General features: G+C 39.5%; 1 protein-coding gene across 20 annotated transcripts in view; it reads right to left on the bottom strand.

The window, feature by feature from the left end:
• Positions 1–4,750: 4,750 nt before the first annotated feature.
• Positions 4,751–12,591, bottom strand: part of GRIK4 (glutamate ionotropic receptor kainate type subunit 4) — a 444,032-nt gene continuing 436,191 nt past the window's right edge. For 19 of the 20 annotated variants that reach the window (XM_036221747.1, XM_036221742.1, XM_036221744.1 and 16 more), the window contains 2 exons: positions 11,105–11,223; positions 4,751–7,866 (listed from right to left, as the gene is read on the bottom strand). In XM_036221747.1, the coding sequence (XP_036077640.1) occupies positions 7,510–7,866; positions 11,105–11,223 (476 nt within the window). In that variant the 3' untranslated portion in view covers positions 4,751–7,509. The remainder of the gene's footprint in view (positions 7,867–11,104; positions 11,224–12,591) is intronic. The other variant, XM_036221749.1, reaches the window with a different exon arrangement.

Below are 12,591 nucleotides of genomic sequence, written 5' to 3'. Positions count from 1 at the left end.
AGATTTCCCAGTGTGGTAATAAGTTCACATGCTAGAGCTATAATTTATTGACCTTCAAACTGTTATGGTATTTTCAAATTTTAAAAGCAAGCCATCAAGGGGAAATTTTTTCAGTTTTCTTGGCGAGTAAGGAGGAAATTGAAGTTAATTTTGATTATTTTGGTAAGTAAGGTTGCATTTTTTCTGAACAAGTATTGCCTTGATGGACTTATATTGAAATGAATAGCCCATAAACTATGTTTTGTTAATTTTATTTTGGAGCAGAAATCACTTTTTGAGGATATGAGGAGAGAAGGGAGAAGGCTGATTGAGTTTTTAAAAAACCGGTGTGGGAGTTGGGAGGCTAAATTCCTATATCCTGTATAGAAGGCATGTAGATAACCAGAAGAAAACATTCCCTCATGCCTAGCAGTTGAAGCCAGCTCTCCACCAGTGTACAAATATTATCAACCTACCCTCCCTACCAGGTTCATGCCCAGTAAAATAAATAGAATTGTATTTTTGCTGTTATAAATTATTAAGTTGTTCTATGCACAGTTGCTTTAAATCAAGGGTATATTAGCATATTCTTGACTCTCAGTTTCACACCTGCAGCATTTTTATGTACATTTGCCTTCAGTTGAATTTGCCTCACTCAGTCTTGGGAACCAAGTATGTGCAAGGAATCCTACACAGTGTAAAAGAATAAAAGAGGAAAAAGGCATTTCTCTGCACTTACTCTGGTAGGTGGGAGTAAAAGGAACAGCATATGTATCAAGTATATCTAATTCAATGTAGAAAGTGGTAAGGGCCATAAAGAAAGATTGAGAATGTTCAGGAGAGAGAATTTATTTCCTTACTCCTTTGTGGATGGGGATCATTGAAGACTTCACAGCGGAGATGATATTTAAGTTGAATCTTAAATATGGGTAAGCTTTGGCCATGCAAAGATGAATAGGAAGGGCATTTCAGGGAGTGGGAACTGCCAAAACAAAGGTAGAGAAGAAAAGCATGGGAGAAATAGGATCTGTACAGAGTAGCAAGTGGTGTGGTTTGACTGCAGGGTGAGATGAAAGGTAGATAAGAAAAGTGTCAGGATAAGGTTGAAAGATCAGCAGGGGATAGATTGCAGAGGGGGCCTAAAATCCTCTGGAAATAATGGTAACTTTGGCAAATCTGCTGTTTTATTTGAAACAAAAGATATGGTAGCTGACTGAAAATGTTGTTTCTGAATTCTGTAATTTATTGGCTTGCCTAATCACTCAAATTTTAACAATTTCATGAACTGACCTTTCTGAAAATTATTTTCTGCCTGAAATGGACAAGGCCATTGCTAAGCATGAAGTAAATAAAAGTTGAGCGGCATTGCTTTTGTTCTTGCTGAGTGAGTTCAATAACAGTATTGGCAGGAGGCTTTGTCTGGCCTTATTAATGATAGGAACTTTATTTTGCACCGAATGGAGATGGAGGGGAGAGGTTTTAAGAAGTCACTTCAGGCATTTTCTCAGTCAATTGGAAGTGGAAAAAAGAACACCTTTATTTCATGCATTACAAATATATTTGGCTTAGAAATAAATTACATCAAAGACCTTTCAGGTAAAAACTAAGCCACTAAAAGCTGGAAGACTAACCCTAGAAGCAGGGAGAAAGGCTGGAGACTGTCTTCTCTTTTGAAGTGAACATAAGGACCACTGACAGGCAACTGCAGGTCTATGCCAAACTGCCCCCCTCTTCTCCATCCACACCAGTTTAGCTTATATAAAAGAAGGGGGAAGCAGCAAACAAAAAATAACTTTAAGTCCCTCTGTACAGAACTATTTTTCATCTGATCCTCTTTAAGCTAGTTTTTCAAGCCCTGTCACATTTGAGTGTGTGGGCATGCACAGGCTCCTGATAATATTGCCCTGTGCTATTCACCTACTTGTGACTTCTCTCCTTTGACCTTCACATTTGACCAAGTTTTGTTGATTTAAAATGATTTTCTGTGCTTACTTTCTGCTACAGAAATACAGATGATATAGAAATGGAAGTTATATACTGTTATTTTTAATGAAGAAGCTACTAAGAATCTAATTAGAACAATCCAAATAGAATCACTTTCCAGACTTATTCCATATGCTATGAACAACAGGGTAGTTTAATGGACTGAAAAGGAAAACTTTTCTAAATGTTCCTGTACATCAGAAATTTGGGGGTTTGATTCTGTATTAATTTTCACATTGGTAACACATTGTCATTCTGTATTCACACTCCTACCCAATTTTAAAATTATGTGATTAAAAAATAAAAATTTTTAAAAGAGCTCTGAGCCTACTTTGGGCCACTTCATTGCTATTTCATTTAGTCTTTCTGTATTTTTTAGGGCTCGTTTTTTTGTCCCTGCAGCTAATCCCACTAATACAACTTAAAGAAGCCCATGGATGATGGGATAGTGGTGAAAATCTCTAATCAGTGTTGGCAGCAAACAAGAAACATATTATAAGAGCCACAATCCTGGGGCGGGGGCGGGGGGAGGGGGGAACACTGCCAAAACCACACTGTGGGTGAAAATAAAACAACCACCACCACCAAATTATCTTATCAGCAGAGTATTGAATTCATCAACATGAATTAACCATATTTCACTCAAGGGAGATAAAGCAAATCTTGTTTTTCTACATATCAAAAAAAAAAAATTTACATGTGTCCAATTCTATAATGCTTCATTTGTATATTGCATTGTGTGTTCGCCACTCTCTCAAAAATATTTTTAACAATGCAAGACACAATCCTGCTTCCTCCACTAAGGCCTATCTCAATTACCTAGAATCTTTAGCCTCTCTGAATTTTTGCATGTTTTATATTCCAAATCATACAGTTCAGCACTTTGATATTTTGTGGTTTACTTTCACTGTTTCTTACAGGTAACTTTGATCTTCCAAAATAGAGTACTGTTTTTTGTTTTGTTTTTTTTTTTTTTTTTTACTATTTCTTAATTTTCCACAGAATCTAATGTGATGCTGTGTGCTAAAGAAATACCTTCTTAAGGTCACTCACCAATGTATGACGAGAGGTCCTTTAGGCCCTGTTCCCCTCTTACTTTTTTGACAGGATCAAGAGAGAACATTAGATTGGGCACAAGAAGTGGGTAGAATTTTATAGCTAATTTTCTAGCAAGAGGATCATTACAGTTATGTGTTTGACCTTCATCCTTTGTAATACAGATTTTAAACTTCTAACTTGTTAATGGGGTCAAATCCCCGGACACATCAGTCATAATGCACCCTGACACACTTTAGTAAAACCCAGTCATTGAAATGTTTGTATACATGCTATTAGTTAATTTATGGGAAGATTATATGCTTAGTTTCTTTATGCCCTTTCTTAGGGCCTCAACTCTCCTGCCATTTTTGTTCAGAGAGGTTATTTTCTACTATATTGCCTTCACAGAATTCTTTCTTGATTTCTTGATATCAGCATTAGTTCTGCTATTTGTGCAGTGATAACATGCTCATGCCATCTACATGCTCAATACTAACAATATTAGTATTTTTCTATTCATTCTTCAGATCTAGAAATTGATATGGAATTTAAAAATTTTGAACAATAATATTCTACCAGTAATGACGAGCTTCTCTTGCCTGGTTGCCCTTAAATTACAATGGGGTTGTTGATCCTTCAGTTCTAACACTTTGGGATGTTTTTCCTCTGAAAGCCATATAATAACAATAAATTTATGTGTGTGTGTGTGCGCATAATGTATATAAATAATGTATAATATATATGTATATGTTTTCCCCTATGAGATGAGTTTTCTGAAAGCATAACATCACCATCTTTGAGGACAAATTGTAGGATGGTTGGGTTGGCAGCCCCCAAGGGTGCTCTGTCTGAGTAATGGTGGGGGACTTGCCTGTAGGGGGAAAGTCACTTTTCACAGAAAGGCATTGGGAAGAACTCATAGCTTGTGGCAATTAAAGGTTTAATTTTTCTCTTTGAGAAGTCCCCATAAGAAGCACTAGCTTTAAGCAAAATCTTTATGAAAGGATTTCTTCTCTGAATTTTCCAAACAGGCCTCTTTGTTATTACCCCAAGAGAGCTGACAACCAGTCAGAGAATCAGATCTCCCTTATCATTTCCAGACTATTTTACCTTTCTGCGCACAGCCCATTGGCCACAAACAGTTCTCTCAAAGCTTTAGTCAAACCAATCTGCCAGGTCTGAAATGCCCAAACCCTTTCTAGCCTCGTGTATTTGACTCCTACGCCATGGGGAAGTCCCCTTGGATTCCAAAAGAAAATTAAACTCCCTGGAATCCAAAACTAATGAACTTTCACAGAGTGGCCCCAGGTAGATTTGTTATCATGCTATTTCGGTCTCACCTAACCAATAAGAGGGCTGGTTGGCAAGTTCCCAGGATGGATATTCTCATATGAGCGCTGGATTAGAAAAAGCCAAAAGATTTTCAGCCATCTACATGCTCAACTTACACCCTACCTGAGTTCTAAGGTAGAGATCTTGTAACCATTGGGGCTTTGCAAGGCAATTAAAAGAAATAAAGCAAAGTATTATATTTTAATTGATGTAATCTTCAAGCTCCCAGTGGAATCTGGGTGGATATCTGACTAGAGTTACCCTAGGTATCAATAGATGACTATTCTGTGAAAGTACAGTTAGGAAGACAAAACCTTACAAATACTGAACTTCATTAACATATGTATCTGTTTGGTGGGGGGGGGGGTGCGGAGACTGGCTCAGACTTCCAGGACTACAATTGAAAGAAGCCACCTAGACTTTCATGGGATCTGAAGAGAGTGCCAAAGGGGGTAGAGGAGTGGGGAGGGCAGTATAGAGAGGAATAGAGAAGGGTAGGTAGAGGGGAAGACACAAAGTGGATTTATATTTTTATTTGCTTTTTAGAGTGCCTGGATATTAGGCACATCAAATCATTCTTTCCAAACCAAAATAGCTTTCATCCATCACTAACATTTCAGGGTTTGTTTCTGTTTTATTGTAAATATTTCAGTCAAAGAAAGACAAACAGACAAAAATAAAACTGTTTTATACAGTATCCAGAGTCAGACAGAAAATACAGAATGGAAAAGAAAGACCATGACTAACAGATAAAACATGGAGACAAACTGAGGAAGAGAACTAGCTAGTTGCAAATTCATTCACCAGCTTCAGTGAGGTGCAGTGATTTTCTCAGCAGCGAATAGAAACTGTCTAGCACTGTCAGTCTTATCTTTAGTCCACACGGTGAAATGAACAGATTTTATAAATGATTCATGGAGACATTTATTTCACTAAGCCATTTTTAAAAGTTTGTTATTGATCAAGATATCCTGCTTATAAAAATGGGTTTTTTTAAAAAACAACCCTTACCCCAAATGTGACCTGACAGTAGGGACCACATTGTCAGAAGCAAGGGATGGAACTGTGGGTTAGAGTAGTGTGGCACCATTGGGGTCTGTGGTCAGTAAGCCTCTAGGTGCCCTTCCCACCAAATCTATGTTTCTCCACAAAGCTTGAAGCAAGATTTTAAAAATACTCATGCCTTGCACAGCTTGCTGTTATTTAGCGATTAAGGAGGGAAAAAAAATTGAGAGACGGTCAGCCTAAGACAAAACTGGCATCTGTTATAGGAATAATCAGGGTACCATTTGATGTCCAGAATGGTAGCTCTAATTGTCTTGGCATGAAGAGGATGTTGACCTACCCACATAGCAAAACCATAGAATTAAGCTCATCATCTTCCAAAGATGTCTTTATTTTAGTACATTCAGAACAGAAACAATGTGAGGACAGTTTGATTAAAGATGGTGGTGGAGGTGGTAGTAGCGGCTATTTATTTATCGCTCACCATGATTTTTTTTAAGTTAACAATCAGAAATTGCATAGAATTTGTTTTCTATCTGAAAATGAAAACTTTGCATGAAACTCCCAATTGGCAAAGGCAAGCAAAGGTCAAACAGCTGTTGAAAACTTTGCCTCTTCCATCATCTGAGTGCCCTGGACCCTGCAAACATCTGACAAACAGAGTGGTGACTATTAGCCATTTAAAAGCCTAGAAAGCATCCGTAACTCTGGTTTTGTGGATGGGAGAGAAGTTTAGTGGTTTACTAAAGTCGCACAACGGGGATACTACCCAAGTTGAGGTTAGGACTCAAGACTTCCTAGTTCCCAGGCCTGTGTATTGTCTAGGAGACACCCCTCTCTCCCAGGAACATGGCAAATTCTTGATTCGTTAACGTCTTGCCATTTAATAAGCACACACATGCACGTGTACACACACACACACACACACGCACACGCACACGCACTCAGGTCTGATGTCTGGTAGCAAGAAATAACCCAATCCATGATAGCCTTGGGGCCTGGCTTCACAGGCAGCTACTGAGTTTGTTTAAAAAGAGATGCAGCTGACAAAATGTGCACCCCACACACAGGGTGGCTCCTGCTTCCTCTTCTGTGAACAACACATTCCATCTGAAGCCAAGGCCTTGTTTTGAGAAGTTATCTCTCTCCTCTCTGCTTCTTAGACAAGGGCCCAAATTATGCACTCTGCTCTCCTGACCCGTCTCTTTTCTTCAGAGATCACATTCAGAAAAGACCAAATCAAACCCAATAATAGGAAAATTGGAAAGAGAAAGAAAGAAAAGACATATTAACCCCTGAAACCCCAGGCATTTCAAAGTCTTGAGTAAACTATGAGTTAACTGGTTTTTAGCATTTTAAAAATTACTTTAATGGACTTTTATTTGAGACTCTCAACCTTATTCTTCCCAAGACCCTCTCCTACACTCATGCCCCCAGTCACCACACAGAAAAGAGAGTTCAGCACCTGAAATCTGACGCATGGGCCGTTCCATGTCCCAAAATTTAGGAAAAAGAATTAGGTATTATTAGACTTCCATTCTCTAACCCAGCCTTCCTCTCCAAATAAACAAAATAAGTGAATAGAATTGAGAAGACTACAAAGAATAAAAGGGACGAAGGAGAGAAAAGGGGAAACAAAAGAAAAACATTAACAAAAACATATAAAACCAGAAAAGAAAAACTTCCCTGTTGAGTTTATTATTATTATTATTAATTATGATTATTTTTTCCTGTAAGAACTAGACCCAGGGTACAACGGCCCCCTCCTAAGGGGAAATTCCACTGATGATTCTACCAATTCATTGGTCCTGTCTGGGCAAGGACTCCACCCCAGATTCTATCATTTTGGCCAGAGGGAAAAGCCCACTGAAAAAGATGCGTCCTTGTGGTTTTGTGGTCGGGAGAATGTCCCTTCCTTGTGGTTTTTGAGGTCGGGAGAATGTCCCTTCCCCACTCGGCTGCAACGTCCCTGGGTGGACCCAGTTTCTGGATCAGGGCGCTGTCTCTGGCTGGGGGCGTCAGATCTTTGATCCTTTTGTAAAATTACTGGATCCAAAATCCGGAGAGAAGTGTGGACTCTGTACGATTGCGGGGCCTGGACAGACAGCAGCGCCCTCCCTACTCTCCCGCCTCCCCATCTAGCCTCAGAGCATCCTTTCCGGTGGGGGCTGGCTACTCAGGCTCGCTGCTGTTGGTGGTTTTTTCCCACTCTAGACTTTCCTCGCTGCGAGCTGGCGACGGCCGCGCCCGCAGGCCCTGAAACCTGCGGCACTCGGGGCAGACCCGGATGTGTGTGCAGCCGCGGGCCACCAGGGCGGCCTCTTGGGCCAGTCTCTGCGCCAGCTGGTCGGGCTCCCCGGCCCCGCACAGCTTGCCGTTGCTGAGCGTCGCTGTGCCCCTGGGTCGTCGCTCTTCGGGGACAGGCGGGCGGAGGGGCGGCACCCCAGCGCTCCGCCGGCGGGGGTGGACACCGTCCTGACACAGGATGATGCTGCGCAGCTCGGTCACCATCTCCTGGCAGACGGACACCTGGAGAAAACAAAGAAGTTACAGCATAACCTCTTAGAACCAGTCCCCGTGGGTCCCCTGCGGGCCTGTTCTGATGGAGGCTTAGGGAACTGTATCACAGCATCATATAATCTTTAACGTAAAGATTATACGAAGGCCTCTCAAATCATCTCCTCACTTCCACCTTCCATTTAATATTCATATGCGCTCTGTACCATAACGTTCAACAACCCTGCCAACTGGTTGCCCAATCTTTGTTTGAACACCTTCAAAGAGCATGGGAAAGAGGCCCTACCATTTTTTCACATTTCTGTTAAATGCTGCTTTTATCTACTGAGTTAACAATTCCTCTCCCTGATTATTTTCATCCATTGATACTAGTTAAATTTGGACCTTTAAGTCCACTAAATAAATAACCCCTCTACTGTATGTCAATCTTTCAAGTATTAAAAACAGCTACCATATCTCCACCACCATTTTGTTTTTAGGCAACAGATTCTCATTTCTTTTACTCAACCAGTTAGAGCTGGAGATGATTCATTCTAATATCTAGAACAAAAGCCCTAGCAACACTACTCCCACACATCCACAATATCCTCATATGAAACCCTTGGGTCCAGCTGTGTTTCAGAATATTTTGGATTTTAGGAAGGTAAGACAATACACATACAACAATTATGTATCACACCCTATGGAGTCTGGGGCAGATCCTATATTCAAATACATTAATATTTCTGTAGCAAAATGTATGTACCTTCTTACTTTGTAAGATAAAGACCATAAACATTAGTTTTATGCCAATTCAAATTTTGTTGCCAAATGTATTTGTGTCAAACTTATAAAACTTTCCAAGCTTTTTAGGTTTCAGAATTGTGAATGAGGAATCATGAACCTGGACTGCTACCACTACTACTACTGATACTGCTACCGCTACTGCTACTATTGTATCCATTTCACAGATGTGGAAACAGAGACTCAGAGGTTATATATCTTGCTAAAACTTACTTGACTAATAAATAGGTGACCCATAATTTGAACCTAAGCTTATCTACTTCAGAGAGCATGCATACTCTGTTTAGTTCTCTATCCTGTGCTAGAAAGGACACTTTCCTAGATATGATGGGCGAAGAAGCCTCTGCTCTTTTATGTTCTTTCTTCCAGTCTTCCAGTCCTATCAACTGGCTAATGTAGACCCTATTCTTCGTTTTAGCTATTGGGAGTCATCACTGAATATTGCAAGGTACTTTCAGACTATAGGTGAGCTCATGGGAGAGGAACCGAATGTGTACAGATCCTCTACTTGAAGCAGGTACAGAGAGGTAATATCGCCTAAAAGAATATAGCCCAAGATAAGAATTGAGACCTGGATTCTATACAAACTATTGTTTTTAAATAGCAAAGACTCTAGGCAAGTCACATGACTTCTCTGTGCTACTAATAATGACTATATTAGCAAAAACACACCTTCCTAATTTATTAGATGTGAAAAGAATATAACATGTATTTATTGACTATCACCTATGTACTAAGTGCATGCTTACAGTGGAGATAAAAAAATAAAATGCATAGTTTCTAATTGCACCATAGTATATAAGTACTCTTTGCACAGGTTACAATGGTGTTGGAAAGAAGGAGGAATAACCAACTCTTCCAGCCCAGAGAAGAAGGAAGGAGAGTTAGGGAAGGTCTCACAGGGAAAGGAGCACTGGAACTGGGTCTTTCTTTCTATAAGTAGTAAGTATAAGAAATAAGTAAATAGCACTCATTTAAAGACTGCACAAAGATAGAAAGCCAATAAAGCTGTAGAGAGAAGTAGAAGGGAACCTGAGCTTGGTGCTAGGCAAGGCAAATGAGAAGAGAGCATCTGGAAAAAAAATGTCCACTTTGTCAAGGTACACACCGAAGTCCAGTAAGGCCCAATGCGTTCTCTTTGGTTTTGTCCATTGAAAGGGATCGGACCTCTTAGCAAGAACTTTCAGTGCAGGGGTGGGGTAAAATCCTGGATTGAGGGCTGAATAAGAGGTGAGGAAGTGGAGACTAAAGCAAGCAGACCACATTGGTTTGGGAAAGGAGAGAGAGAGAGAGGGCAACAGCAATGGAAATATTGCTATTATTTTAAAATACAGAGTAAACGAGTGTAAGTTTAGATTTTGGGGAGAGAGCGGGCAGAAAAACTGAAGGGGAGAAAGAAGCTAATCTTCGATTAGCTGAGGAAAGATGGATAAAGGCAGAGATCGAATGGTTTTTGGAGCATCTGCTGTACCCACAAGGGTGGCTTTAGCTGTGGGTAAATTTTTAGTTGGGGGTTTTCATTTAGGGCTGGTCACTCTTGATTTCTCAGTGATGTGGAAGTTAAAATTAACCTCTATGTATGAAGTAGCAAAGGGGTGTGAGGAGTAGATAATGACATGAGGTCCTGTTGGAAATGGGAAAGAGGCTGAGTGCTGAAGGGTCAAAGGACTGGCAGGAAGTGTGGTATTGAGGCCCTAGGTAAGGCTGGACTCCATAAACATATAGGGCACTGTACACTTATGCACTGATGCACTGTTAGGAGTTGTTTATCCAGCATCGATTAGTAAAGGAAGTTTTAGGAAGATCCAGAATTGGTAGATGAGATAGAGGCTAATGAATTTTAAAACCAAGGAATGAAATTAGTGTGTAAGGATTTCTGCCCCTTTTCTGAGGTAGAATGGAAGTAGAATGGGATAAAGTCATCTTCTTCTCAGACTCCTCAAGTTTCTGTTTGAAACTTTTATTAGCCCAATTTCTAAGCCACAGGTTTGGGAATTAAATTTATTTACAATTCCTGAGAAGGGAGATCTAATTCTTCGGCTCACCTGAATTTGGGATATCTCTAAGCATCTTTACTTGTAAGGCAAAAACATATTTTAAGATGGAAGAACTAAAGGAATTGTTTCCATTAGTAACCTGGTACTTTTGCCTATTTTTCTTCATAATAAAATTTTAAATTGTAGTTGTATAAGACTTTGTTGTTCATAAAAAATTTTTCACATATGTATTTGCTGGGCTGTTTCATAGAAGAATCTGAAACCCAGAGGTTAAATGCCCTTTCTGTGGCTGCATAATTAGCAAGTGATAAAATATTGACCCATATCTTCTGTGCTCGGGTCTGTTCTGTTGATGCTCCACCCTCATGTGGGATTTCACAGGTTGTCTGAAATTACTTTTATAGGTTCATAAGCCTGTAAACCTTGCCCCTTCTGTCAACACTATAAGTCATACTCTTTTGGAGGTTTACCTCAGTAGCTTCAGCATGTCGGAGAGTCCACAAAAACTCTAGCATAGCCATAAAAATGGCCACGATTAAGCCACAAATAAGAACCACAAAGATTCCACCAATATTCTCCATTCCCAGTCCTGTAAGAGAAAATTGTGTAAAAGAACTGGAGACATAATCATTATACCAAAAATGCTACAAGTCACTTAAATGACAAGAACTTGAGTTTTATAGATGCTCTGCACACAAATTCCTTGAAGAGATATAACTATTCTTTTGGGAAAAAATGCAGCACAACTAGAGTAAAAGAGGGGAGGGGGATCTCATAAGTGGAGGAGACTGGTGAAAAGCTTCCAAACAGGTATTAGGGAGTGGGGGATGAAGGTCATTTTAGAAAAGGGCACAGAAGAATTTTAATTTAGCCTATGCGGTCATGATACCAAAATACTTGTACATTCTAGCAGTTTCATATATAATTTAGTTAATGTTACTAATTAATATGTTTACTTGATATAGATCAATTTTTTTAAACAAATTATGGATAGAAAAAATATGTTTACCTATCTATGTCAACATATTACTAAAATACTAATTTGGAAAATAGATTTCTAGTCCTTTCTCCAGACCTACTGAATCTATATCTCTGGACATGGGGCCCAGGAATCTATATTTTAACACATTTTACAGGTAACTCTCTTCCAGCCAGGCCTAAAATTAGTTTGCATATTGGTATTTTTGGAAGCATTGTACATGACTGTAAGTTACTTGAAGTCAGGCATAGTTTCTGATTGGATCTTCATTGATACTTGGTGTTTAGTATATGTTCTATAATTATTTGTAGAATAATATGGTTGTTTCATTTCCACAGTGTTAAACCTTGAGTTTAAATGTGATAACTAGGTACCGTTTTTGGTATTTAAGAAAACCATACTGTAGGGGAGTGTCATAAACACACAAGCCCCTGATTCAAAAGGGGCCACAATCATAAATTAAAAAGCATCTTTTATCCAGAAAGATGCCAAGAGGATCACATATGTCTTGTGTTATTCCGGAATGTTTACACATTTGAGTGTTCAATCAGTAGTGCCATTCCAGGATTGCCGCTATGTTAGCGTTAAAGAAAGCCAGCTTCACACAATAGTAAGAAATGAGCCATGGTTCCAGAGCAGAAATATGACACTATTCCTGCACCTTGGAAAGCTGGAAAAGAGCCTTAAATAGCCTTATCAAAATGCCTTGGGTTTCCTCACACAAAGCCTCAAGTGGATGTCTATTGTTTTTTGTTCTGGTTTTAAAATAACAGAACTCTGCAGTGCCTGCCTATACTAATAATCTGCTACCATGGCTCCAAGGGCTTACATAATGACTGTGCCAAACAGACTATACACTCTGGTCTGCAGGTGTACAGAGTAAACTCTGGAATACCTATGTGAATGAGAGCCTCTATTTTATTATTTTAAAACTCAATTCTAAGGGAAAGCATGTAGATTTTAGAGTAGGTCTACCTA

Source organism: Rousettus aegyptiacus, unplaced genomic scaffold (assembly GCF_014176215.1).
Source record: "Rousettus aegyptiacus isolate mRouAeg1 unplaced genomic scaffold, mRouAeg1.p scaffold_m13_p_5, whole genome shotgun sequence".
NCBI lineage: Eukaryota > Metazoa > Chordata > Mammalia > Chiroptera > Pteropodidae > Rousettus > Rousettus aegyptiacus.
This window is presented reverse-complemented; position numbering and strand designations above follow the sequence as displayed.